Source organism: Sebastes umbrosus, chromosome 6 (genome assembly GCF_015220745.1).
Source record: "Sebastes umbrosus isolate fSebUmb1 chromosome 6, fSebUmb1.pri, whole genome shotgun sequence".
NCBI classification, from domain to species: domain Eukaryota; kingdom Metazoa; phylum Chordata; class Actinopteri; order Perciformes; family Sebastidae; genus Sebastes; species Sebastes umbrosus.
The window spans coordinates 162,643-189,695 of record NC_051274.1 but is presented as its reverse complement, the minus strand read 5'-3'; the positions used below and the strand labels follow the sequence as shown (position 1 = coordinate 189,695).

Genomic DNA, 27,053 nt, shown 5'->3' with positions numbered 1-27,053 from the left:
ATATCTATATTTATATATATTTATATATATATATATATGTAGATATATAAATATATATATCTATATATATATATTTATTTATATATATATATATTATATATATATATATATATGTAGATATATAAATATATATATATAAATAAACTGGGGGGAAAAAAAGTTCGGAAACTTGTGTTTGTTTGTTTATTTCTCTGTTGTTACAATGCTAATGGTCATTGTATTTTACATCGTTGGAAAGCCTGTTTATTTACCTTCACAATGATGTCCAACTTGTAAGGATCATGCATTTGTGGGATGAGCAGCACAGCTGATTATGTGATTAGTGCCCAAGAAAAAATGTTCCAAAATGCTCTGCCAATGGTAAACAGTGTATTCTCATAAGGCTACCAGAAAGCCTGCAATGACTGCCCTTCACCGTCAGGCCCATTTGCGCTGGTGTCGACAACACAGACAATGGAACCTGAACATGTGGGGTGGGGGGGCGGGGGCGGGGCATCTCCCTCACTGGCAAAACAAGGCTTGTCATCATTGAAGGCCATCTCAATGCAGTGAGATATCGGGATGAGATTCTGCAGCCAGTGGCGATCCCATATCTCCACAATCTGGGACCTAACTTCATCCGCCAAGAAACAACGCTCGCCCCCACAGAGCCAGGGTTATCACAGACTACCTCCACAATGTGGGAGTAGAGAGAATGGAACGGCCTGCCAAGAGTCCACACCTCAACCCAATTCAACACTTGTGGGATCAGCTTGGGCGTGCTGTACGTGTCAGAGTGACCAACACAACCACGCTGGCTGACCTGCAACGAATCCTGGTTGAGGAATGGAACGCCATCCCACAGCAACGTGTGACCAGGTTGGTGACCAGTATGAGGAGGAGGTGCCAGGCTGTTGTGGCTGTGTATGGATCTTCCACCGCTACTGAGGCTCCTGACGGTGGATTAAATGAATAAAGTGTAAAATAGCCAATATGTCTTGTTTGTTCCTTGTTACTGATAGAGAGTTCAATCATCCAATCCACCAAACAACTCAAAACAAGAGTCAACACCAACAAGAGAATACACTGTTTACCATTGACGGCGCATTTTGGAACATTTTTCTTGGGCACTACCCACATAATCAGCTGTGCTGCTCATCCCACAAATGCATGATCCTTACAAGTTGGACATCATTATGAAGGTAAATAAACAGGCTTTCCAACCATGTAAAATACAATGACCATTAGCATTGGAACAACAGAGAAATAATCCACCAAACACAAGTTTCTGAACTTTTTTTCCCCAGTTAATAAGCATAGATTATAAACTAGAGATGAACTAAAAGTATCATGTTCCCTGTAGTTTCATGTAGCCTTTGTGACTAAGTAGACTTAAAAAGAACAACAGACAGAGTGCAGACTTTACTTGCTGTTCATTTCTGCAGTAACAGTTTAGGCTTCTGCTTGAGCACAGTAGACTGTAAACAGATTTCTGATCTGTTATTATTTAACCTGCCTGTGCTGTGAAATATTTTCTTCCCCCCTGCTGCTTCACTGTGTTTGTTGTAATGTTATTGCCCCTTTTTAGATGTCTCGAATAATCCAGGTTTATGATGAGGAGAAACAGATTAATACGCAGGTAAGCCGTTTCTAATGGAGAACAGATGTCCTGTCTCCTCCCACTGAGGCTCCAATGAATGTTTTTGCCCTTCATCTTAGCATCAAGAATTCGTGAACATCAGACTTGGGGCAGTCATATAGTTTCCAACTATAGAAATGATGCATAAAAAGGCTGAAAATGGATTCCATTTCTTTCCATTTAGTCTTAAAGAGAGGTGGTAAGAATGGTATGATAGGTTTCAGGGTCTGGAGGTGTTGAAAAAGTCTTGATATTTGGTTATATTTACTTCAGAGGTCTTGAAAGCAGTCAATTTAAGGGGCAGGTATACTCCATCAGCACTTCTTGTTGGATAGCTTTGAATATATCTCCTCCCTCCACACCTTTCTGCCATTGGATCTGGAGGGTCTGTGCCTGCCCATTTCTGTAACTTTCAGAAAACAGACGAAGCAACTTTCGGATCCACTTAACGTCGTGTTTGGCCAGCTGTGCGTGGTCGGACAAAACGCTATACGAACCACAAACTCATGGGTGGGTCGGGATGGAGGAGAGGGGATATCAGTGGTAACCGCTGTATGAGCATAGTGCAGTGCAGAACCAATGGGCATAGGGCACAACAGAAAGACTCACAATGCACTAACATGCATTAAAATGCATGCGCAGCTGGCCCGGCTATGTAAACAAAGCACAGAGAAGCTCGGATTACAACACACACAGAGGGAGAGCAACTTCATTCTCTGCTCAGGTAGACATTACGCCTCTATATCTTTACATAGCAAACGGTCGTTTGCTGCTAATTAATGCTCTGGAACCCTTTATATAGAACCCTTTAATATAAAGAATCAATTTATGTAAGATGAGAATGAACGGTTATGTGAGAGTATAATGCTATGTATATATGTGTATATACAGTATACATATATTTCTACACAATACATTGGAGTGACTTAACACCAGGCTGAAAAGCAGTGTTTTGCTGCCCTCTAGTTGGAGACTGTTTCACCTCTGACCACACCCAGCATCACTGATGGGTATGGTTGGCTGTGCTCACATGTGTACTCTGTTCAACCTGTAACCACTTATACTTTTACTGCAGCAAAGTGAAAAGTTAAACCACTGGAGGTCAGCAAATACGAGATTTTCAGGGGGTGTTGAGTTCCTCTTTAATGTGAAAGCAAAGTATACATATATGTAGAAGTGAAGATGTTTAGAGTTGTTCCGATACCAGTATCGGAAATGCTGATACAGCCCAAAATTCGGGATCAGGTATCGGCGAGTATGTCAGTCTATGCACCGATCCAATACCATCATTTATTAACCCAGAAGAAAAATTAACTTGTTTAACCAGAATTCTGTTCTTCTTAGCTGCTCCAAAACAGCAGTCTTCACTGTGCTGTCGCCCTGGATGGATCATGGCTGCCACTGGCTACTACTGTTTTAGAGCAGCGAGGAAGAGCTAGTTTGTCAGGTGATGATAGCAAACAACAACAGTGTAGAGGGTAACGGTAACGGTAGTCAGAGCGAGGAAAATGTCAGCCATTTGGCAATATTTAAAAGTGGAAAATCCAATAAGTAAAACTGTATGCATTTGTTCATGTTTTAAGGGTTCAACCTGAGCCAGGTCATACAGCAAAGATAGTAATCATATCACATCCATACATAGTCAGTAGTAAACAGTTGTTAAATAATAATAATGATAACTATATATATTTTTTTTTCTTATCACGCTGGTATCGGATCGGTAGTCAGTATGGGCCGATACCGCAAGTTCAGGTATTGGAATCGGCATCGGTAAGGAAAAAATGGTATCGGAACATCTCTAAAAATGTATAGTTATGCGAGTGAAAATGTGTTTTGAAAGTTAAGTGTAAATTAATGTTAAAAGTATTTGCAGGTGAGAGGCCCCAAAATGATTTATGGCTTGCATGGCCGCTAATAGTTTTGGTTCATGATGTTTTTAAGCAAATCGCTGCACATGAGCAACAGTCCAGACTTCATTTTGAGTGGCTGTGGTGTCATTTATTGCCAGTAGAGTTAAGATAGCTGACCAAACACACAGAATCGGGGGTCTCAAATTGATTTACTTGGGGGCCACAGGTCGTTCTCTCATAGCGAGGCCGGTTGTAGTTTGAGACCCCTGAATTATAAACGTAGGTAATCTGAAAAGCTCCAAACAGTCGTGGTGGGAACACTTTGTTAAATGAATATTTATTTATTGTATGTTTTTAGTTTGTTGGTGTGTTGTCTGTTGAGAAAGCAGGGACGTCAGTGGATGTTGGAAAGGCATTAAGGCTTTTCTTTTCATGTGACATCTACAGAATTTTTTTTTTTTTTTTTTATGTATAAGTGGTATTAAAAGTATTTTAAATGTTCATGTTGTTCTAACTGGTATTGAACAACCAGTTTTCAACAACCTTTTAAAACTGCAGGTGCTTTAATTTTGCCCTAATGGTTGATTCATTGACTCTTAAACCGTATGGAAGTATTTGAAAGCAGCCTTATTGAAATGTGGAAATGTGTCATGGAGCCACAGTGGGACAGGGCGGCAGGATATCTCTGCTCTGTACAGCAAAGTTGAGCCGGGGCCAGCCTACCACCAGGGGTCTTAACCACATCTAATTTGTCTCCTCATTCTCCTCTTCCTCCTCCCTGCTTCAACCCATTCATTTCTCCTGCTTAATGGTACTCTCACCACTTACTGCCTCCATATCACTCTTCACCCTCTTCTTCTCCCACCCTCTCCTCCTCCTTCGGCAGGTGGGATCAGAGATGGCGATATCTGGCAAGGCAGTAAGCCTGTACTTTGAGGAGAAATTGCTGGAGATGTTCCCAGGCGAGAGCTTCCCCGAAACCCCTGAAACACCTGAAACCGAGTGCCCGGACACAAAGGAAAAGGAGGAGGACTCGGACGACTCTGAAGACGACTTCTTACAGCCCAGACGCAAGCGGTTAAAAATTGATGAGAAATTGGTCCACATCAAGTGAGAAGCAACCACAAAAGAAACAAGAGAAGTGAAAAACTGTCTTCCTCACGTCAAACACTTCTCCTTTGTTTGAGGCAGCAGACAAAAAGGACGAGAGCCGCTGTACAAACCGCTTGGTTTATCTCATCCTTGCCTTTTCAAAGAATTACTGTCAACTACATTAGACATCTGCCTTTATCAGAACTCTGGAGGACAGAAACATAGAAAAGCTGCATTCCCTCCTTATTTCATGGACACTCGAGCTCGCTTGTACAGATTTTGAAGTAGGACTTGTTTTGTAGTAGTTAAGTTAATGATTGCTCCCTTTCTTTTCTATCCATTTTCATTTGTAGATTTGTTGTGACAGTTGCTTTATAAGACATTTGAATCCCCTGTGCCCAGTTCTTAATGTATTATATCTATACTTTGACATGAAACCAAGTATTTGTATGACTTTGTGGAAACGTTATGTAAATAAGAGAATCTAGCCCACTGAAGGTATTCCTACAGTATAGATGTTTGGGTGCGTCATCAATAAAACCTGTTCTTGAAATATATCAAAGAAAGTGTGTGGTGTGGAGTAGGTTTGGTGTTGCCATGTACATCATTTTGGTTTAATTTCTCCAGGTTTCAAGAATCCTGGTTTCAAGAATCCTGTCTTCAAAATGACTGCCTCCACCACAATACAATTGAGGGTGGATGGAATCTCTATAGTAATTCTTGCAATCTTAACAGCTACCTGTGTTTACAGAAATAGTGTCCCCTTCACTTTGGATAATCCACAGACCTCACTGTCACCAGCACAGCAGGAAAACTACAGAAGTTACTGGTAACATCAGGCAAGGCAAGTTTATTTCTAGAACACATTTCATACACAAAGGCAATTTGCCGTCTCTGAGCAGCAATCACTCGTGAACTCCGATCAAACGGTCAAACTAGGCAGCGCTGATTAAATATGAATTATTATTCTGTTACTGTAATGACTATTTCTCTCCTCACGTTTTCAGAATCATCTTGTAGTGCACTGTTCAGCTGTAAAATGAGAAAGTTAATGACCCGGCCGCCATGTTGAGATCAGTTGGGGAAATACCAAGCACCGCCCACCAGCCAGAGCAAACTTTCTCATTTTACAGCTAAACGGTACACTACAAGATGTTTCTGAAAACATTTTATGTGAGAAATTACAGTATTACATTACAGTAACAGAATATTAATTCATATTGGATCAGTACTGCCTAGTTTGACCGTTTGATCAGAGTTTGGGAGTGATTGACAGCTGCCTCCGTTGAATGAACAGCCAATAGGAACGCTCTCTCTCTAAAATGACCTGTGATTGGTCAAAGTCTCCCATCACAGGTTAGATGTTCTAAAGCCTGAAAACAGAGCCATGAGGAGGTGCAGAGGTCTAGTTTTCTCTCAGAACACTTGATTTACAATATGCTGAAAGGTTATGAATTTTTTGCCCAACGATGCCAAAAATATTCTGCCAACTGCTGCTTTAATATGCTAATTAAAAGAGTATGGCAAGTTGGTTCATTGAGAGTATTTAAGATTCAGTCAAAGGTAATGCTGATTATAGGAGATTTTAACCCGGATTTAAAGGTGGTCAAAGTTAGTGCCAGTGTAATCCTCTGGAAGTTTGTTCAACTTTGTGGTGCACATTAACTAAATGTTGCGATGGCTTATGGCTCTATGATAAGAAGAAGTCGGCATTGACTCCATAAAATATCGCAGCCTCGGCTTCTGCATTGCCAATTTCAGTCCCTTCTTTGTGTTGTTATAAGCAGGGCCTGCTTAAGGCATAGGACATATAGACGGTCCCCGAGGGGGCCACCTTCTGGGAGCCCTTCCTCATTCTCCTCATGAGCTAACAAATGAACAAATCAAGAAATAAGGAGAAAGAAAGAGATAGACTTCACCCCTGTAACTCTTGTTGTAGTGGAACTGACTATAAACACTTTTAAGCCAACAATATCAGGGACCAATTGTTTATTAATATTAAAATAAATACAGTTATTTATGAGACTAAAAATCTTAATTTTGGTCTTATAACCATTGTGATGTCTGATGAGTGTTGCGATTTACGAGGTCCCGTAAACCACAACACACAATAGGCATCACAATGGTTTTTAAGACCATTTTTATTTTCATAAAAATCTTAATTTTGAGGGTGTCGGTGAAATCCAAATTTCGTCTAGGGCACCAAAAGGGCTCGAACCGGCCCTGGTTCTAAGCATTTTGACCCATTAAAGAAGCCACAGGTCCGAGTCAGTATACGGGAAGCACGTGACGACAGACCTGAGCATCAAACCGCAGCAGCTGACATCAGCTGACATCAGCGGTCTGAGGTGCTGAGTCAGTCAGGCTGACTAACTGTCTGCTGACATATTGTGAATCACCTCAGAAACTTCAGAAACAGGTCGTGGTGGAATCCTCTTTTCTTTTTCATTCAAAGTGTCCAGTCTTCCAGGTAGGAGGTTTTCTCTTGACAATCGTTATCTTGAAGAGATCAAACCAGGACCAGTCGTTCTGATTAAACAAGTAACCTCTGTTGTATTGTGATAAACAACAATTAGCCATCCCATCATCTCTGCATAGAACAGAAGAGAAGAAGTGTCATTGTTAAATGACTTAAAGCCTAGTAACCTCTCCAAATTTCACTGAGTGAATATTTGCATACAAGCCCTTTTTTTACAGCGGATTTCCCCACATGGACCTGGTATTCTAGGTGTATTGTTTTTCACGACTGCACACTAAAATGCAAAGCTGGTTGAAGAATGCAGGAGGCCTCAGGGCTAATGGCGACTCCGGACTAATGACTGAATTACCATGTGCAGCGAAATAATCCAATTTAACAAGGCTTGTAGATATGTGATGAGAGTATGTGAAATGTGTGAGCCCTGGAACATCAAATCGGCATGGTTAAGTTGGCCCAGTTCTACAGATAAGTCACATTAACATGAAAGCAGACCGTTAGCTTGTTACACAGCATTAACAAATGTGTCGACCAGTCTCACTGAGGTTGATCCTGAACGTTGTGAATCACAGTAGTGATCATTTGTTCATCGACCTTCAAAACCAAAACCAAAAACAACAATCCTGAAAGGGAAAGAAAGATGTTTTTGAGAGATCAATTACAGTCGTTTTGTTCTATGAGACACAATGTTCTGATTATCATGATGTGCAGTAGATTAACCGATAGAAGAATAACCGATGCAAAAAGAGAAAATGTGTTTTTTCTTGCCAGTCTTACCCTCATACTCTCCTTTTATGTTCTTGTGTTAAAATGTAGTTTAAACAACTCGGAGGGATGTCTGTCACACATTTCCAACCCATGACGAGGGATATAATTCTTATTAAATGGACGAAATATACATTCCTGGAGCCCGACCCAGATTAGACTTTTATTTTGAAGTCCTGGCTGGTTTGTATTGGAGCTCACGAGCCGCTAGTCACGTGCCAATTTTGATGAGCCTTGCAGTGACGTTTCAGCCTAACGACCAATCAGATCATGGACACAGACCTAGCTGCTTTATTGCTTCCGTGTTGCCTCTTCAGTCTCTGAGAAGTTGTTGTTCTGGTCTGAGGACTCTACCGCCATGTCAGCAGCCACACAGGCAAGATCACTGGCTTTTATTCATTGTTCTGTTAAACACTTTATCGCCATGTCAGCGGCCACACAGGCAAGATCACTGGCTTTTATTCATTTCCAGTGTGGTATGTTGTTAAAAGCCACAGGCGAGACCAGCTGTCGGTTATTAGCTAGCTGTAGTTAGTAGCTAACAGTTATCCTGTGGTTTCTGATAAGTGTGTTTTATTTTGGTGAAAAAACTAAATGTCTGTTTTCTAGCTTTTCCTAATGTATAATTGTAGCCACACGTAGCACCACTGTATTGAACTGTACCAGCAGAATGTGGATCTAAACGGGCTGTTCTGATGTTGTTCCGTGTTAACTGTTAACTGGAACTCGGTATTATCTCGAGTGTATGTGTTGTTGTCTCTGATGTTTTAATGTGTTGTTGTCTCTGGTGTTTTAATGTGTGTTGTCTTTGGTGTTTTAATGTGTTGTTGTCTCTGGTGTTTTAATGTGTTGTTGTCTTTGGTGTTTTAATGTGTTGTCTTTAGTGTTTTAATGTGTTGTTGTCTTTAGTGTTTTAATGTGTTGTTGTCTTTGGTGTTTTAATGTGTTGTCTTTGGTGTTTTAATGTGTTGTTGTCTTTGGTGTTTTAATGTGTTGTTGTCTTTGGTGTTTTAATGTGTTGTTGTCGCTGGTGTTTTAATGTGTTGTTGTCTTTGGTGTTTTAATGTGTTGTTGTCTCTGATGTTTTAATGTGTTGTTGTCTCTGGTGTTTTAATGTGTTGTCTTTGGTGTTTTAATGTGTTGTCTTTGGTGTTTTAATGTGTTGTTGTCGCTGGTGTTTTAATGTGTTGTTGTCTTTGGTGTTTTAATGTGTTGTCGCTGGTGTTTTAATGTGTTGTTGTCTTTGGTGTTTTAATGTTGTTGTCTCTGATGTTTTAATGTGTTGTTGTCTCTGGTGTTTTAATGTGTGTTGTCTTTGGTGTTTTAATGTGTTGTTGTCTCTGGTGTTTTAATGTGTTGTTGTCTTTGGTGTTTTAATGTGTTGTCTTTGGTGTTTTAATGTGTTGTTGTCTTTGGTGTTTTAATGTGTTGTCTTTGGTGTTTTAATGTGTTGTTGTCTTTGGTGTTTTAATGTGTTGTTGTCGCTGGTGTTTTAATGTGTTGTTGTCTTTGGTGTTTTAATGTGTTGTTGTCTCTGATGTTTTAATGTGTTGTTGTCTCTGGTGTTTTAATGTGTTGTCTTTGGTGTTTTAATGTGTTGTCTTTGGTGTTTTAATGTGTTGTTGTCGCTGGTGTTTTAATGTGTTGTTGTCTTTGGTGTTTTAATGTGTTGTCGCTGGTGTTTTAATGTGTTGTTGTCTTTGGTGTTTTAATGTGTTGTTGTCTCTGATGTTTTAATGTGTTGTTGTCTCTGGTGTTTTAATGTGTTGTCTTTGGTGTTTTAATGTGTTGTCTTTGGTGTTTTTATGGCTGATTGAGTGTGTGACGAAGCTCTGAAAACTTCCCATCTGTGCCATATGGTTCGATATGTGGAGATATTTTTGCCACATTCTTTTGTATACTCTCTTGGAAGCAGTATGTAAACAGTGTTTGTAGGCTTGCTATGTAACTAGAAGAGAAGATGTAGAATATGGGTGTTATTTGTTAATATGCTGGATATTTACAGAGCCTTTTTCTCCAGCAGAATATGAGGACAGACGGAGTCCTTACGCGGGGCGCCTTTGGATTGACCACTCAAGGAAACTTCACTTCATTGTGCCCGAATGGGTCCAAATGGGTTTGGGAAGGGCTCGGGGAATGTGCCCAGGATGCGAGGGATATGGCCAGCATCTACCTAGGCCTCCTGTCCATCCTCTGCTTCATGGTTTCATCACTTCCGTAAGTGTTTGTGTTGGTGTCTGTGGCTCTCAGAGGAAGTGTTCTTTTATCTAAACATCATGTCTAATTCTGTCTGTTGTTTGTGATTGCAGACAGTACTACAGCTCATGTAAAACAGGGAATATGGACAGCGCCCTCTCTATTTGGTTTCTGCTGCTGTGGTTGGGAGGTGACACCTGCAATCTGGTGGGCTCCTTCTTGGCAGACCAGCTTCCTCTTCAGGTAACTTTTAGTGATATAATGATTTTCTCAGTGTAAGGGTGTTTCCCACGACAGATTAGGGCTGTAACTATCAGTTTGATTATCAATTAAGCCATAAATCAATGTTTTTGATAAATTCTTTAGTCTATAAAATGTCAAAAGCAATGATCATAAAAAAATTAAAATTTTCTTTTTCACTGAAAGAAACAAATATATATATTTTTTAATAATAATATGACCAATAAAGCAAACAAACTGTCAAATTTTATAGCTATATTTTACCAGCTAACTATTTGTTCCTTAATCAGTGACGTATATGATCAATTACAATGACTTTATTTGTGTATAGAAGAAAAAATTCATGACCTGTATACATGTGTCTTTCTCCTTGTCATCCAGACATATACAGCCGTTTATTACGTTATAGCTGACTTGGCGATGCTGGCCATGTACTTGTACTACATGACGAGGAACAGAATAGCAGAAAGTGAGTGTTTTTTTTTTCATAACTCAATTTTCCAAATGCACAATATAAGAACCAAGTTCTTGTTTTGAGCCTTATTTGAATCCTAGTGCCTCATTTGGTGTGCTACACACAGGACTTTCTTAACATATGGAACAGAAATAATCCCTGACATGTATTTTATCCCCAACTGTAAAACTGTAGCAATAGTCTACTACACGAACAAGTGTCTCATATCAGTACTGATGAATAATGATCCAACACTAGTCCAGACAGAGGAAGAAGGTAATCGCTGTACCCTGTCATGATGTCATCACATGCCTCATGTTGCTGTGGCGTTTGTTCCCTTACTGGTGACCTTTGACACAGATACCCTTGTCTGGAGGAATGTGCTTAGCTGTGCGTGCCGATACCCATACTACCATATTACTGTATTTAGTATGCCAAAAAAATGTTGTATGTCCCAATACATAATAGGTCAAATGCAGTGTGCCAAAAATACCAGGATGTCCTACTGCACCCAGTCGCATGCTTTTCTGGCAATTCTGACCCACAATCCTCTGCACAGTGCATATATGAGCAAGAGGGTCAAAGTTCAAGGTGCAATGTTATGATGAAGTAGTATGTCCCAATTGTATGCGTACTGCATGGAACTGTAAGTACTTTGGGCAGCTGCAGTATGTACTAAAAGTAAAAATAAAAAGTATGCGATTTTGAACGTAGCCAAAATGTCTTTCCCAGTGTCTATGTTGAACTCAGGTGTTGTCTCTTCCCCAGGCAGGAGGGTTTTGCATGCAGTGGGTGTAGCCTATGTCCTGGGCCTCACCACAAGCCTCGCCCACCTCCCCGGGTTAGGTGCCCAACAGGAAGTTATTCCTTCTGGGTTCAGAAGTCGCGCCTTGCTCGCAACCTCTGACCCTAGTACTATCAAGGTGAGTCATATTTGTTTGTTGGATTAAAGACCTGAGGGTGGTGTTTGTAGTTGTGTCTGGCTTTTTTTTTTGCTGGTGTAATGTTGTTGTGTCTGGCTCTCTGTCGCTTCAGGCTTTTACCCCTAAAGAGATTATTGGTTTCTCCATCGGCTCAGTGTCGTCAGTTCTCTACCTCTGTTCCAGACTTCCCCAGATGTACACTAATGTGAGTATGACAAAGTTTAGATTCCTTATTGGCTGCATACTGAAGGTGGTAGACATTAACTGATACTTATACTTATGCTAATACTAATAACAAATGGATAATAATTAGGGCTGTCAGTCGATTAAAATAGTTAATCGCAAATTAATCACACATTTTTTATCTGTTCAAAATGTACCTTAAAGGGAGATTTGTCAAGTATTTAATCCTCTTATCAATGGGAGTGGGCAAATATACTGCTTTATACAAAAATATGTATATATTTATTATTGGAAATCCATCAACAACAAGAGAGAAATAAACAGTTGGTTTCAAAACTATATGGAATTATACAAGACTCTAAGAAGCACTCCACAAACTACATTAAACAAAAATGGGAGAGAGAGTCAGATTCACAAATAACAGAGGAGGACTGGACAGAGATATGTGAGACTCAGGCAACCACTACAAACTCAGGATCCTGGAGGGAGTTTGGATGGATGAATGTAGTGCGATTTTTCATCACTCCTAAATGAACAGCACTGCAAACAGGCACGCAGAGCGGGGGCCTCTTTTGTAGGCAATGTGGAACCCCTTGGGTTAATCATTTCCATATTTTTGGGGCATGCCCTAAAATACAACCATATCGGCAAGAGGGGGCAACTGAGATCCATTAAATAATGGGAATAAAGTTAAAGTACTCATTCATTACACTATACTTGAGAAAAATACCAGAGATTGTTTTACACAAAGATACATATTTCTCTTGGCAAGTAGTAAGTTAGCTATAACTGGAAAGTGGTTGCAGACTGATCCTCCAACATTAGACCAATGGCGGGGTATTATAAATGAAATATATTGTATGGAAAGACTCGCATCTATTTTAAGGCTTAAATTGGAAAAAAGTATCGAGTACTGGGAAAAATGGATTGTGTATTTACACCATTGAGTAAAGTGTGACATTGTATATCAAGATGTATTTAAAAAAATGTTCTGTGAGCTGACATTGCAACACCCATGATGACTTGATGATGTTTTTTGTTCTCAAATAAAAAAAGAGTTTAAAAAATCAACAAAAAAACAACACAAACAAATGACAGATATTGTCCAGAAACCCTCACAGGTACTGCATTTAGCATAAAACAATATGCTCACATCATAACATGGCAAACTGCAGCCCAACAGGCAACAACAGCTGTCAGTGTGTCAGTGTGCTGACTTGACTATGACTTGCCCCAAACTGCATGTGATTATCATAAAGTGGGCATGTCTGTAAAGGGGAGACTCGTGGGTACCCATAGAACCCATTTACATTCACTGATCTGGAGGTCAGAGGTCAAGGGACCCCTTTGAAAATGGCCATGACGGTTTTTCCTCGCCAACATTTAGCACCCTTCCCTACAAGCTAGTATGACATGGTTGGTACCAATGGATTCCTTGGGTGTTCTAGTTTCATACGATACCAGTAACTTCACTCTAACGCATTAATGCAACTTGCAATTTTTCAGTTGTAGTGGGCTCAGTTTTAAAGTTAAACAAATTAGTGACGTTAAAACGAATTTGTATTAGTGTGTTATTATCACGTTAACTTTGACAGCCCTAACTAATACTAATACTTATGATAATACTAATAACAAATAGATAATAATGATGATTAGATTAAGCATCCTCAATATTAGTTCAGCATCACTGTATATTGCACACTTTAAAATTATAATTGTTACAGTTTTTGTTTTCTAATTCCACTCATTTTCTCATTACACTAATGTTGGTAAAAGTACATCCAGTACAACACGTTCTAAACAATACAATTCAGATAGTTTGGTATCGAGGTGGAAAACACAGTCCTATATCGGGTCAGGTATCCACGGGTACCCAATGAGTATTGTGCAAAACGTGCATTAATTCAAATATTTCCATATTTAAACTGACAGATATTGTTGAAGATAAATCAGATGAGTAGGTGCCGCATGAAAAAAATACATAGTGGTTGTGTAAAAACTCTTCTATTCCTTATTTGTGTTTGTGTTCTTCCCATTTCCCCTCCCGTCCTCTCATTGCTCCCCAAAGTTCAAGAGGAAGTCGACAGAGGGAGTGTCTTACTTCTTGTTCGCGCTGGTCATCCTGGGAAACACCACATACGGACTGAGTGTCCTGCTGAAGAACCCTGATAAGGGACAGGGCGAGAGAAGCTACCTGATCCATCACCTGCCCTGGCTCGTCGGCAGCCTTGGCACCCTCTCCTTAGACCTCATTGTATCCTTTTAAAGACAAAAAAAACATGGCCGCTATTGCCTGGCCTCTGGGCTCTCCTCAATCCCACGTACATGCTACATTTTAGGAAGTGCTGAGCTGGAAGAGAGGACACTTCATATCAGATGGGTTTAGGTCTCATGACTGCACGTGTGGAGACACAATTTACAGTATCAAAGGTCTAAGCACTCACAGGGAAATGAGCTTGTCACCAGGCACCAGCAAAGAAACAAGCTGCACTAGTGCCCCCTGGAGGCCATGTGCCTCTTTGCACCCCACAAAAGTGGTGGACTGAAGTATGAACTTGCTTGCTGCTTTGTTTTCAATGAACACTAGATCAGGCCGAAAGCATGTGACCTGATGATGACTGGGTGTTGTAGTTGTTTTAAGGGCCAGCACTCAAAAGTATCAGGGGAAAGATGGCGTGATCAGTTTGGTTCTCTAAATATTGTTGTCATACCTTTTTAGCTCCTTGCCCAGCTCTGCTGTCACATCTGCAGTTTATTAAAAGCTGAATATCAGTCGGTCCTATCACATGGTACAGCCCCAAGCTTAGATTAACCTGTTGTGTCTCTAGATGAAGATAGATATCACTCAAATGTCTCTACGGTAAAGATGACGCCACAGCACAGAAGTCACAGCACAAACCATTTCTTTAGGTACAGTGGTCACGAGCAGAGTACATACACGGCAGCCTTGTTAAATGCTCCGATACCCAGAGACCAACCAGTACTGCTGTGCTGGAATAATACCAAAGAGTATAGAAGCAAAGCGACCAAACTCTGGTGCTTTTTTGACAACATCCGCTAGATGGCGCTGTGGTAGCGCTGCTGCCATTTTGGACTGAAAACTTCAATGAGTCTATGACCATGAATGTATAAAGAGACGTCTGTAAATCAGAGGATCGTTTGAGGTAGATCAACTTCCCAGTACGAACACTTAAATAGCCCTCATTTAAATCATGATGTCCTGAAAGTTGTAAAATGAACTAACAGCTGAATCCAGAGTTATTTTCCCCGGCATACTGAACATGCATCAGACCCACGGGACCGCACCGCCCTGCACGCTCATATGACATATCTGGTTCTGCCAGCTTCCTGCTAGCTGTATGCGGCTGTAATAATGGATATATTGGCTGTAATAATGGATATATTGGCTGTAATTCATCACTTTTATTATCTTATAATTCAACCATCGGCTGTATGCTGTAGGCCTGTATCTAGCACTACTAGCTACTGGCCGATAGCCGGTTGTTTGGGAACAGAGACGTTAATACATCCGTGGATGTATTAACGTCTCTGTTCCCAAACAACCGGCTATCGGCCAGTAGCTAGTAGTGCTAGTAGCATGACATCATTCATCATCCATGGTCTGTGGTCTGTTGGACCCTCTTCTTCATCAATGGTTTGTGGTCTATCGGACCCTCTTCTACATCCATGGTCTGTGGTCTATTGGACCCTCTTCCACATCCATGGTCTGTGGTCTATTGGACCCTCTTCTACATCCATGGTCTGTGGTCCATTGGACCCTCTTCTTGAGATTGATCTCAAAATCTGTGTGCAACACAATTGCAATTAATTACATTTTAAATTTTTAATTAAGTAAAATTCAGTTGCCACACAGTGAACCTGGGACCTTGGTAAATCCTGGGAATCTGGAGCTTCAGGGCCCACGTTACCCTGTTGGTAATCCAACTTTGTACAGCAGGAGTCACTGTCTGGTATTTAGTAAAATATATTTTTTTAATACCATCAATTTGGGTCATTTTTATTAATTCATTATTCAATTTATTGTCAAATAGCATCTTCTGTTCATCATAGTTGTGTGTTTCTAGCTGCATTAAACAGACTCTTTCCCAGGATTTCTTTAGTTTTCCTTAAGGCTGTGGTTCAGATCTCCATCCAGTTCATAATGTACCGTAAAGCTAAGGTGGAGGTGGACGTCAACCACGATGAGACAACGCCTCTGATCGTGAGCTAAACCAACAACCCATGATCGTACTGGTGGGACATGAACAGACACTCACTTCCAGCAAACCCCCAAAATCACATTTCCAACCAAATCAGGATGAAAGAAAATTGAACATTTTAGTTTGATTTTATAGGTTTATTTATTATGCTCTTTTTTAATGTTTAAATGTGTTTTTATCTGCTAAAGTACTGTGAGATTCTTCACTTGGGTTCAGCTGCAGTGATGTGATTTACACTGCTCTAAATGTTAGAGTTTTAAAGGGACGATCGAGGGTTTCAGGTGTTGGACATGGAAACTCCTCCTGTCAACCTGAACTCCTTTCCTGATTTTAGGTCACAACCTCAATTTGATGTCATGTAGATGTCAGAAACCTGCTGGCCGGGGTGACCAGGCCACACAAAGGTTTCTCTAAAATGATTCCCATGTTTTTTAAGTTGCCAAACCCTTTTGACAGATCTGACACTAACTACTGCATGAAGCCCAGTCTGATCTTGTCGTGGTGATGTGTCAGATCGGAAAATAAGAAATGTTTTGTAAAACATTTCAGAATGCAAATTGTATTTAGTAAATTTTTAATTGATGTTTACACCAAGTGCTGTAATCACAAAAAAATGAGCCTTTATTTTTCTGTTCATTTTAGATATCTTTTTTAATTGTAGACATACTATTACTATTTTACTTTTTTTTTTAAAATACAGACACTTGACCAGTTTTGTTTGCACTGGGGATAAAAGTCACTTAACACAGATTTCACTACCAAGTTTAATTTACACATTTTCAGTTTTCCATTCTCACAGTTTTGCGCAACAAAAGTTGGTTTTGTACTTTGAGAAATGTTTAATATGTTCAGTGGGTCAGTGTGCTGTAAAGATTAAACAATGAAAAATACTTTTTCTCTGTTCTTTTTTATTCTGGGTAGTGTTGGTGGATTCTCCCCATAATTTACACAATGGTGTTAGTCTTTTCATGAATTATATTATTATATTTTATATATACAGACGTAGGCAAAATCGTTGGTACCCTTCCGTTAAAGAAAGAAAAACCAACAATGGTTACTGAAATAACTTGAAACTGACAAAAGTAATAATAAATAAAAATTCACTGAAAATTAACTAATGAAAATCAGATATTGTTTTTGAATTATGGTTCAGCAGAATCATTTAAAAAAACAAACTAATGAAACTGGCCTAGACAAAAATGATGGTACCCTTAACTTAATATTTTGTTGCACAACCTTTTGAGGCAATCACTGCAATCAAGTGATTTCTGTAACTCTCAATGAGACTTCTGCACCTGTCGACAGGTATGTTGGCCCACTCCTCGTGAGCAAACTGCTCCAGCTGTCTGAGGTTTGAAGGGTGCCTTCTCCAGACTGCATGTTTCAGCTCCTTCCACAGATGTTCAATAGGATTTAGATCAGGGCTCATAGAAGGCCACTTCAGAATAGTCCAATGTTTTGTTCTTAGCCATTCTTGGGTGTTTTTAGCTGTGTTTTGGGTCATTATCCTGTTTGAGGACCCATGACCTGCAACTGAGACCAAGCTTTCTGACACTGGGCAGCACATTTCGCTCCAGAATGCCTTGATAGTCTTCAGATTTCATTGCACCCTGCACAGATTCAAGACACCCTGTGCCAGATGCAACAAAGCAGCCCCATAACATAACCGAGCCTCCTCCATGTTTCACATTAGGTACAGTGTTCTTTTCTTTGGATGCTTCATCTCTTCGTCTGTGAACATAGAGCTGATGTGACTTGCCAAAAAGCTCCAGTTTTGTCTCATCTGTCCAAAGGACATTCTCCCAGAAGCTTTGTGGCTTGTCAATATGCATTTTGGAAAATTCCAGTCTTGCTTTTTTATGATTTGGTGTCCTCCTCGGTTGTCTTCCATTAAGTCCACTTTGGCTCAAACAGTGACGGATGGTGCGATCTGACACTGATGTACCTTGACCTTGGAGTTCACCTCTAATCTCTTTGGAAGTTGTTCTGGGCTCTTTGGTTACCATTCGTATTATCCGTCTCTTCAATATGTCATCAATTTTCCTCTTGCGGCCACGTCCAGGGAGGTTGGCTACAGTCCCATGGACCTTAAACTTCTGAATAATATGTGCAGCTGTAGTCACAGGAACATCAGGCTGCTTGGAGATGGTCTTATAGCCTTTACCTTTAACATGAAGGTCTATAATGTTCTTTCTGATCTCCTGAGACAACTCTCTCCTTAGCTTTCTGTGGTCCATGTTCAGTGTGGTACACACCATGATACCAAACAGCACAGTGACTACTTTTCACCCTTTAAATAGGCAGACTGACTGATTACAAGTTTGAAGATACCTGTGATGCTATTTACAGGACACACCTTAGTTTAACATTTTACATCTTTTCTAGAGGTACCATAATTTTTTGTCCAAGTCAGTTTCATTAGTTTGTTTTTTAAAATGATTCTGTTGAACCACAATTCAAAAACAATGTCTGATTTTCATTAGTTCATTTTCAGTAAATTTTTATTTATTATTACTTTTGTCAGTTTCAAGTTATTTCAGTGACCATTGTGGGTTTTTCTCTCTTTAACGGAAGGGTACCAACAACTTTGCCTACGTCTGTATATATATATATATATATTATATAATATATATAATATATATTATATATATATATATATATATATATAATATATTATATATATATATACATATATATATATATATATATATACAGCTCCTCTTGAGAGGAAAAACTCTCAGGGAGCTCTTCCTCCCCTACAGTTTACTCTCTTCACCTCCCACTTTTTTTTCAGTCCAGCAGAGGTCAAGGCCTGCTCTTGGCCTTGATGGTGACCTTTGACCCTTTGCCTTTGCTGACCTCAAACCCTGGTGACTGTGTTTGACCTGCTCCTGGGAGGCCTTGACAGCCAAGTTGTTTTTCATCATTAGCAGATTCACACTGGCCTCTCAGTTGCACCCTCCTCCCTTATAACCCCCACGCACACGTTCCAGCACTATTAAACATAATGCAATCACACACACTCAAAACAGTAAGGGCCCACCCACCAAGGAAGCAAGGTCAGTACAGAAACTATCATGGGTTCAGTGAGTGTGTGTGTGTGTGTGTGTATTTGGGGGTTGAGGGTTGTGAAACAGTGGCAGAGAGATTGTTAAGCGGGTCGGGGAGTTAGCAGGAAGAGCCAGTGATAGGGAGCATCCATCCATCACAGGGGATGAACAAGAGGCTGTTTATAAACACTCTATACTGGGAATGTCTTAATGAGATGATTCCAGTTCCTACAAGCAGGGCAGGGACAGGGTCCCTTGTGGCTCAGAGGTTGCCAGTTCAAATCCCTAGTGCAACCAAAAGGCCCCATGCTGGGAAATGTTATGGTAAATTTAGGATATTTTCAATTTCTGTGTTGACATACAGTACATGGAGACACATTATCTTAAGATGCTATTGTTCCCTGGCTTCATTTTTCATGTTTTCCCAATTATTCCCCATAAAATGTCTATGAATAATTTATTCTCCCCACTGACAGACTTTTGTCCTGCAAGAGGACATTTACAGGAAAAGAAGATCTTTGGTCAGGTTCCCGCACGTCCAGCTAAAACACACATCAAGAGCAGCTGTCTGTTTACTCTGTGTGTGTGTGTGTGTGTGTGTGTGTGTGTGTGTGTGTGTGTGTGTGTGTGTGTGTGTGTGTGTGTGTGTGTGTGCGCGCGCGCACGCGTGTGCGTGCGCGCGCGCGCGCGTGCGTGCGAGAATGGAGGCTGGGCTGGAGTCAACGTTACAAAAACTTAGATATTTGGACAAAGGGAGAGGACGTCTGGACGCTCGGCGCAGCAGGAAGGCTCCCACCATCAGCGGTGAGTCCACCACTTCTGCTCCTAACAAACACAACTGCAACATAAACAGAATAATTCATAAGCCAGTACAATGTTGTTAAGTGATCTCTGACCTGAAGATCGGCACGTTACTGTCCTGCATTCTGAATCTGTCTTATCTATAGGGGTTAATCATTTTTCCACTGTCTTCAACACTTCATTGCCATTTCAATGCAATTTCAGCAGGGACAGAGCTTCAGTGCAATTCAGCTGATTAAGGTTACAGGTGTTACTTATGATGGCCAGTTTGTACATGCTGCATTAAGGTCCAGTAGGATATGATACTGTTTTTTATAAGGAATTCAGTGTATTTGATTGCATCCAGCATACATAACCAATTAGGACTGTCAAAGTTAACGCGATAATATTGTGTTAACGCAAATTCGTTTATGGTCACTAAATTCTTTAACGCGTTAATGCAATCTTTAGGTTGTAGTGGGCTCAGTTTTAAAGCTACAGTAAAGGTACTGACATCATATGAAACTAGGAAATAAGGAATCCATCAATACAAACCATGTCAAACTAGTTTGTCGTGAAGGAGGTTAAATAACACTCCAAACTTACTCTAAATGTTGGTGATGAAAAACTGTCATGGCCATTTTCAAAGGGATCCCTTGACCTCTGACCTCCAGATCAGTGAATGTAAATGGGTTCTATGGGTACCCACGAGTCTCCCCTTTACAGACATGCCCACTTTATGATAATCACGTGCAGTTTGGGGCAAGTCCTAGTCAAGTCAGCACACTGACACACTGACAGCTGTTGTTGCCTGTTGGGCTGCAGTTTGCCATGTTATGATGTGAGCATATTGTTTTATGCTAAATGCAGTACCTGTGAGGGTTTCTGGACAATATCTGTCATTGTTTTTTGTTGATAATTGATTTACAATAATAAATATATACATACATTTACATAAAGTAGCATATATGTCCACTCCCATGTTGATAAGAGTATTAAATACTTGACAAATCTCCCTTTAAGGTTAATTTTGAACAGATAAAAAATGTGTGATTAATCGCGATTAATTATTTGAATAGACTGACAGCCATAGAAAACTTAGGGTTAGGGTTAAACTTGAATCTCACAATAACCTCTACAGATCAGAGGAAATGGTTCCAAACAAATCCTTTAAGTACACACAACTACCATTTGACAATTTACATTCCTTCTCATGATAGCCAAATACCCCCCAACCACACTCACTCACTCACACATGCTCAGACATCAGCTGTAGTGGCATTCCTTCTGAATCCCAAAAATAAGCCACAAACGAGCTGTAGGCACAGTAACTTCAGTCTGACGCGAATGACAGGAGATGTAATCCAGTTTTAAAAACGTTTACTGAAAAAAGTTAAGTATTACATAGTGTCACATAGTAGAAAAAACTGCTCAGAAGAAACTAGCTAACGCTAGCAAGACGGACCACGAGCGTGGATGCTACAACGTGGAATTCTGAATGAAAGTCCGACGCACCTCTTGGAAGAAGAGCTCAAAGCAATGTCGCGGTATGTTTTTGACTGAATAAAAACGTCGGACAAGATGAAAGAAAAGAAAGACCGACAGCTGCTCTGAAGTTAATGAAGATTGATGATGCTAATTGATACAACCTGTTAATTAGCTACGCAGTGGATTTCTCCGCGTGCAAATTCAACAGCCTGCCTTAAGGAAAAGCCATAGAAGTTTCTGCGTTTTTGAGAAGTTGTGATACACCTGTCTGATGAGAAAAGTGGAAATACTTTTTACTCATTTGCACGCAATTTACGCATTGCTTTGCTGATATAATGGCTGAAGATAAAGAAGTAATTGATGCTGTGGAAATGGAATCTAAAAGAAAGAGTAAGTTAACTGAAAGAGCACTGGAGGATAAACTGCATCGGCTGATTGGAACCAGGAGAGGAGTATTAGCTCGGATAACTGGTAAAAGAAAAGAAGTTGACTGTTTGATGAGTGATGCTGACAATTTGCAAAAAGTGCAAAAGTTAATGCATAATGATTTCAACCCTCTCATTGTGGAGTTTAAAAAGCTCAGTATGCAAATAGAAGATCTTCTGCCTGAAGAAGAAAAAGATGCAGATGTGAGCAACTGGGTTGTACCTAAGATGTTGGTTATCAGACAGTTTGAAGAAGAAACTGAAAAATGGATGGATGCTTTAAGTGAAAGCAAAATAAAGAAAGTAAATAGAGCATCTGATGATGATGAGACTGGCAGTAGTAATGATGAAGATGATGATGTATGTCCTGAAGATAGTGCATCACAAGTTGGCTTTAACAAACCAGCACAAAGAAAGAGCTCAAATGTTGGACGCTCATCTGTCATGTCTGTGAGATCATCAGTTTGTGTAAATGAAGAAGCAAAGCTAGCAGGCTTAGTTGAACGTGCTGCAGCTTTACAAGAGAAACAGGAGCTTGAATTGGAAGAAGCACGTATTAAAGCCAAGCTGGAAAGACTGACTTTAAAGGCTGCTATTGCTGAGAAAAGAGCTCAAGTAAAGGTGTTGAAAGACTATGAGAGATCAGAAGATGGCATGAACAGCTATGTCCGCTCATATGTGGCAGGTGGAGCTCGAGTGAAAGAAGAGGAACGGAGACAACATCCGCTCGCTAACTTACCTGTATCTGGAGGTAAGATGTCATCCAGATTGTTGCAATATACACAGCCACAGGTTGTGAGGTCAAGACCCACAGACAACACTGACAGACAACAGCGTGAAAGAAGCAGTGATGGCATTCTTCAAGTAATGCAGAAGCAAAATATGATTACAGAGATGATGGTTACTCAACAGAAACAGGCTCAGCTGCCAGTTAAAGACATTTCAGTGTTCAAGGGCGATCCACTTACCTACAGATCATTTATCAGAGCTTTCGAACAAGCCATTGAACAGAGAACTGATAGTGATCAGGATAAGTTGTACTATCTCCAACAGTACACTGCAGGAGAACCACAAAAACTTGTGCGTAGCTGTGAGCACATGCCACCGCAAAGAGGATTCATGGAAGCGAAAAGACTGCTTAAAAAACATTATGGAGATGAGCTAATGATAGCCAGTGCTTACATTGACAAAGCATTAAAGTGGCCGCAAATCAAGTCTGAAGATGTAAAAGCATTGAACACTTATGCTGTCTTTTTGACTGGCTGTCGGAACACTATGGAAGATGTGGAGTTCATGGAGGAAATGGATAACCCTACGAACATGAGAATAGTGGTATCCAAATTACCATACAAAATGAGGGAAAGATGGCGCAATTCAGCATTTGAAATTAAGGAAAGGAGAGGACACAGAGCACGATTTGCTGACCTTGTTATCTTTATTGATCGTCAAGCAAATGTGGCTATGGATCCAATCTTTGGAGAACTCCAAGACAGCCGCACATCAACAGCCGGCAAAGCCAAAAAAAAAGAGAAACCTTTCAAAAGTGGAATGAGAGGAAGCAGCTTCGCAACCTACGTGTCAGTGGAGAGGAAAAGACCAGATGCAACAGTGAAGCAGGCTAGCACGGTAAAAGCAGCTAATGCCTTTGAAACATCATGTCTTTTCTGTCAAAAGAATCACACGTTGGAGTCTTGCTTCAAGATTAAAGAGCTGGCACACAGTGAGCGTGTTGAATTTCTAAAGTTAAAGGGACTATGCTTTGGATGTTTAACACATGGCCATCTCAGTAGGACCTGCAAGAGGAGAATGGTTTGCAAACAGTGCTCACAGAGACATCCAGACCTTCTTCATTTAGAGAGAGAAACATAAAAATGCATCTGTTCCAACACATGATGTCTGCACGCTAAAGGAAGAGGTCTCAGGAGCTCAGAAGCCAGTTACGCAGGAAATAGTTGGCTACACTGGGGCTGGAGAGACTGAATGTATGTTATCGATTGTTCCAGTGAAAGTGAGATCCCGTAAGAGTGGACGGTCCATAGAGACATATGCTTTCATGGACCCTGGAAGTACCGCCACGTTCTGTACGGAGGAGCTCCGAAAGAAACTGAACGTGAAAGGAAAACCGACTCAGATCTTATTGAGCACAATGGGCCAAGATGAACCTGGTGGACAGAAGCTGATTACCAGTTACATGCTTTCTGACCTGGAAGTGTGTGACCTAGAGGACACAAAGTACATTCAGTTACCAAAGGTCTTCACACACAGCAACATCCCTGTTCAAAAAGAAAACATCCCCAGTCAAGAACAACTACAAAAGTGGCCATATCTGAGCGAAGTAACCTTACCACACATTGACGCTGATGTGGGCCTTCTCATAGGAGCCAACAACCCAAAGGCAATGGAGCCTTGGCACATAATCAATAGTCAAGATGACGGGCCCTACGCCGTGAAGACTGTCTTGGGCTGGATGGTGAGTGGACCTATAAAGAACGAGAATATAATTTCCAAGGATAAGACAGCTCATTACAGTGTCAACCGAATCTCAGTGGTGGAAATAGAACAGCTACTGGTCCAACAGTACAACACAGACTTTCCAGAGCATCATTATGATGACAAGGAAGAGATGTCTCAGGAAGACAAACAGTTTATGTTGTCAGTGGAAAAGACAACAAAGTTTGTGGATGGACATTATTGCATAGGGCTTCCATTAAGGAACGAAGAAGCTAAGTTGCCAAACAACCGTTGTGTGGCAGAACAGCGAGCTACTAGTCTCAGGAGAAAACTGCAAAAGAATGATGTGTTTCTTGAAGACTACAAAGGCTTCATGGAGAGCATACTTGATAAAGGCTACGCTGTAGAAGTTCCTCAAGAACAGCTTAACTGCGATGACAACAGGGTCTGGTACGTCCCACACCACGGGGTGTACCACCCGAAGAAAAAGAAAATTCGTGTGGTCTTTGACTGCACAGCTTCATTTCAGGATGTGTCGCTGAATGGTCAGCTAATGCAGGGACCTGACCTCACCAATACGCTCATTGGTGCTTTACTGAGGTTTCGTGAAGATTCAGTGGCGATGATGGCAGACATTGAATCAATGTTCTACCAGGTGAGAGTTCCAGAAGCAGATGCCAACCTACTGCGATTTCTGTGGTGGCCGGACGGCAACCTAGATGCACTGATGAAAGAGTATCGGATGGCAGTGCACCTTTTTGGAGCGACTTCATCTCCTAGTGTTGCTTCTTATGCATTACGGAGAACAGCAGAGGATAGAAGAGACACTGCAGATCCAGAAGCTGTTGAAACAGTTCTGAGAAATTTCTACGTAGACGACTGTCTAAAATCTTCGCCTACGGAAGAAAAAGCAGTTGCCTTGGCAAAGAACCTTCGAGACTTGTGTGCTGAGGGAGGTTTTAACCTCACAAAATGGGTAAGCAATAGCAGAAAGGTATTGTCATCCATACCCACAGAGCACCGAGCCAGTGAGCTGAAAAACCTTGATCTCACACATGATGTCTTACCCACTGAACGAGCCCTTGGTGTACAGTGGTGCACAGAAAATGATACATTTGCATACAGTATCAAGCTGCAGGACAAGCCACTGACTAGAAGAGGTATCCTTTCTGTTGTAAACGCCATCTACGACCCTCTTGGCTTCCTGGCGCCACTTGTACTTCCTGCCAAGCTTCTTTTGAGGGACCTGTGCAAAGAAAAGCAAGGATGGGATGAAGAAATCAGTGGCAGGCAAGCCGAACAATGGTGTAAATGGTTGGAAGATCTCACCCACCTCTCAGACTTCAGCATTAACAGATGTGTTACATCAGCTATGGACTTTACTCACCAACAACGAGGCCACTTTAATGTAAGCGTCAGTTTCCTGCGAGGATCAGTAAACAGTCCAGGCCATTATCGAGCTGCAGCTACTAGCCAGCAGCTCTCTGATAAAAAGAGGACTTGGCCGCATGATTAAGACGTCCTAAACGGGATTTATGATGTGCTGAATTTATCTCAAAGCTTGTGGTGTGAGTGATTCAGGACTAATGAGTTCAGGGGGTTTGCACATGCCATCAGTTTGTTTGAGGAAAAGTTGACTTGGTATCCTTTTTTCTCTTTGGTTTATTTAAGCTGGTGTTATGTGGAAATGCTAGACTTTGCTATGTTTCTCTGGCGTTCATCTCATCATTCCTTTTTTGTGCAATCATATTTTGGTGCAGTTAGTTGGCGCACAGAAAACAAACTAATTCTGAGTCCAATTGAACTAACCAAACTTGAACGTGGAAGTTTTTCCCTCCTCCCCCCTCCTCTCCCTCTTCTTTCGTGACCCTCATCTCCCATGGGGCGAGCCCTCATATCGTCAGGCTTGTGTCCAACAATGTGTCCAACAGTGTGACACCTCCAGAAGATCCACGACAACATTTGCACGCTCTCAGATACTGTTCCCATCATTTAGCGTCTCTCTCAGCGCTGCTGCCTGCTCTCTACTCTTCTTCCATTCCTCAGAGGTCACAGACAGTTGGAGGAACTGCTGATGGCTTGTTTGGCCTCATCCTGTTAACTGAGAAATAACAACAGAATGCCTCTTCTCTAGCAATGGATTCATGTATCTCTCTAGCTTATTTGTAGTTTTTTCATTCAAATCCTATCGCTCCTTTTTGGAGCATAGGTCGTTGACCACAGTCCGCCAGAGTCTTCTGTCCTGGACTTTCCTCTCCAGTTGATTATTATCACCAGATTATTTGTAGTAATAACTAGAAAATAATGTTTCCATTACGCACTAACATGAAGTTGACGGATTTGGCTTTTACTGAAATATCTCAACAACTATTCACAGATATCCACGGTGCTCAAAGGACCAACCCTAGTGACTTTTGTGATCCCCCGACCTTTCCTCTAGTGCCAGCAGCAGGTCAAAGTTTTCACTTCTCCTGTGAAATATCTCAACATCTGTGTGATGGATTGGCATGATATTTGGTAGAAACTTTCAAGGTTCCCAGTGGATGAATACTACTGACTTTGGTGATCCCCTGACTTTTCTTCTAGCCCCATGATGAGGCTGACATTTGTGGTTTTGAGTGAAATATCTCAACAACTATTGGATGGATTGCCATGAAATTTGGATCAATTGCAATAACTTTGGTGGTTCACTGACTTTTCCTCTAGTGCCATCATCAGGTCCGATTTTTAATTTGCCCAATACTTTGGTTTATGACCAAATACCTGCAAAGCTCATCAAATTCCCATCAGCCTCACCTGTACTTCGTGTTTAGTGCTAATTAGAAAATGTTAGCATGCTAAC

General features: G+C 40.8%; 3 protein-coding genes and 1 long non-coding RNA gene across 11 annotated transcripts in view; 3 read left to right on the top strand and 1 right to left on the bottom strand.

The window, feature by feature from the left end:
* Positions 1–5,122, top strand: part of trim33 (tripartite motif containing 33) — a 42,414-nt gene extending 37,292 nt beyond the window's left edge. For 2 of the 4 annotated variants that reach the window (XM_037772114.1, XM_037772117.1), the window contains 2 exons: positions 1,568–1,618; positions 4,355–5,122. In XM_037772114.1, the coding sequence (XP_037628042.1) occupies positions 1,568–1,618; positions 4,355–4,582 (279 nt within the window). In that variant the 3' untranslated portion in view covers positions 4,583–5,122. The remainder of the gene's footprint in view (positions 1–1,567; positions 1,619–4,354) is intronic. The other 2 variants (XM_037772115.1, XM_037772118.1) reach the window with 1 other exon arrangement.
* Positions 5,123–7,011: 1,889 nt separating this feature from the next.
* LOC119490326 lies at positions 7,012–7,950 on the bottom strand. Its single transcript, XR_005207378.1, has 3 exons — positions 7,814–7,950; positions 7,532–7,659; positions 7,012–7,150 (listed from the first exon to the last, which is right to left on the bottom strand). It is a non-coding gene; the product is annotated as an uncharacterized LOC119490326 (long non-coding RNA).
* Positions 7,951–8,029: 79 nt separating this feature from the next.
* Positions 8,030–16,907, top strand: slc66a1 (solute carrier family 66 member 1). Of its 3 annotated transcripts, none has more exons than XM_037773650.1 (8): positions 8,030–8,177; positions 9,825–10,018; positions 10,111–10,240; positions 10,619–10,706; positions 11,460–11,614; positions 11,727–11,819; positions 13,866–14,051; positions 15,942–16,907. In XM_037773650.1, exons 1-8 carry the CDS (start codon positions 8,160–8,162, stop codon positions 16,026–16,028), a joined length of 951 nt encoding a protein of 316 aa, XP_037629578.1. In that variant the 5' UTR covers positions 8,030–8,159; the 3' UTR covers positions 16,029–16,907. The 3 variants fall into 3 exon arrangements, with proteins under 3 accessions (XP_037629578.1, XP_037629577.1, XP_037629576.1); XM_037773649.1 differs by having other exon boundaries at positions 8,045–8,177; positions 9,822–10,018; XM_037773648.1 differs by having other exon boundaries at positions 8,174–8,243.
* A 2,817-nt stretch (positions 16,908–19,724) lies between these two features.
* The window catches only part of nr1h5 (nuclear receptor subfamily 1, group H, member 5), a 44,963-nt gene continuing 37,634 nt past the window's right edge, over positions 19,725–27,053 (top strand). The window contains exon 1 of one of the 3 annotated variants that reach the window (XM_037773335.1): positions 19,725–19,871. The gene's annotated coding sequence lies outside the window, so the exon portion shown is untranslated. The remainder of the gene's footprint in view (positions 19,872–27,053) is intronic. The other 2 variants (XM_037773336.1, XM_037773334.1) reach the window with 2 other exon arrangements.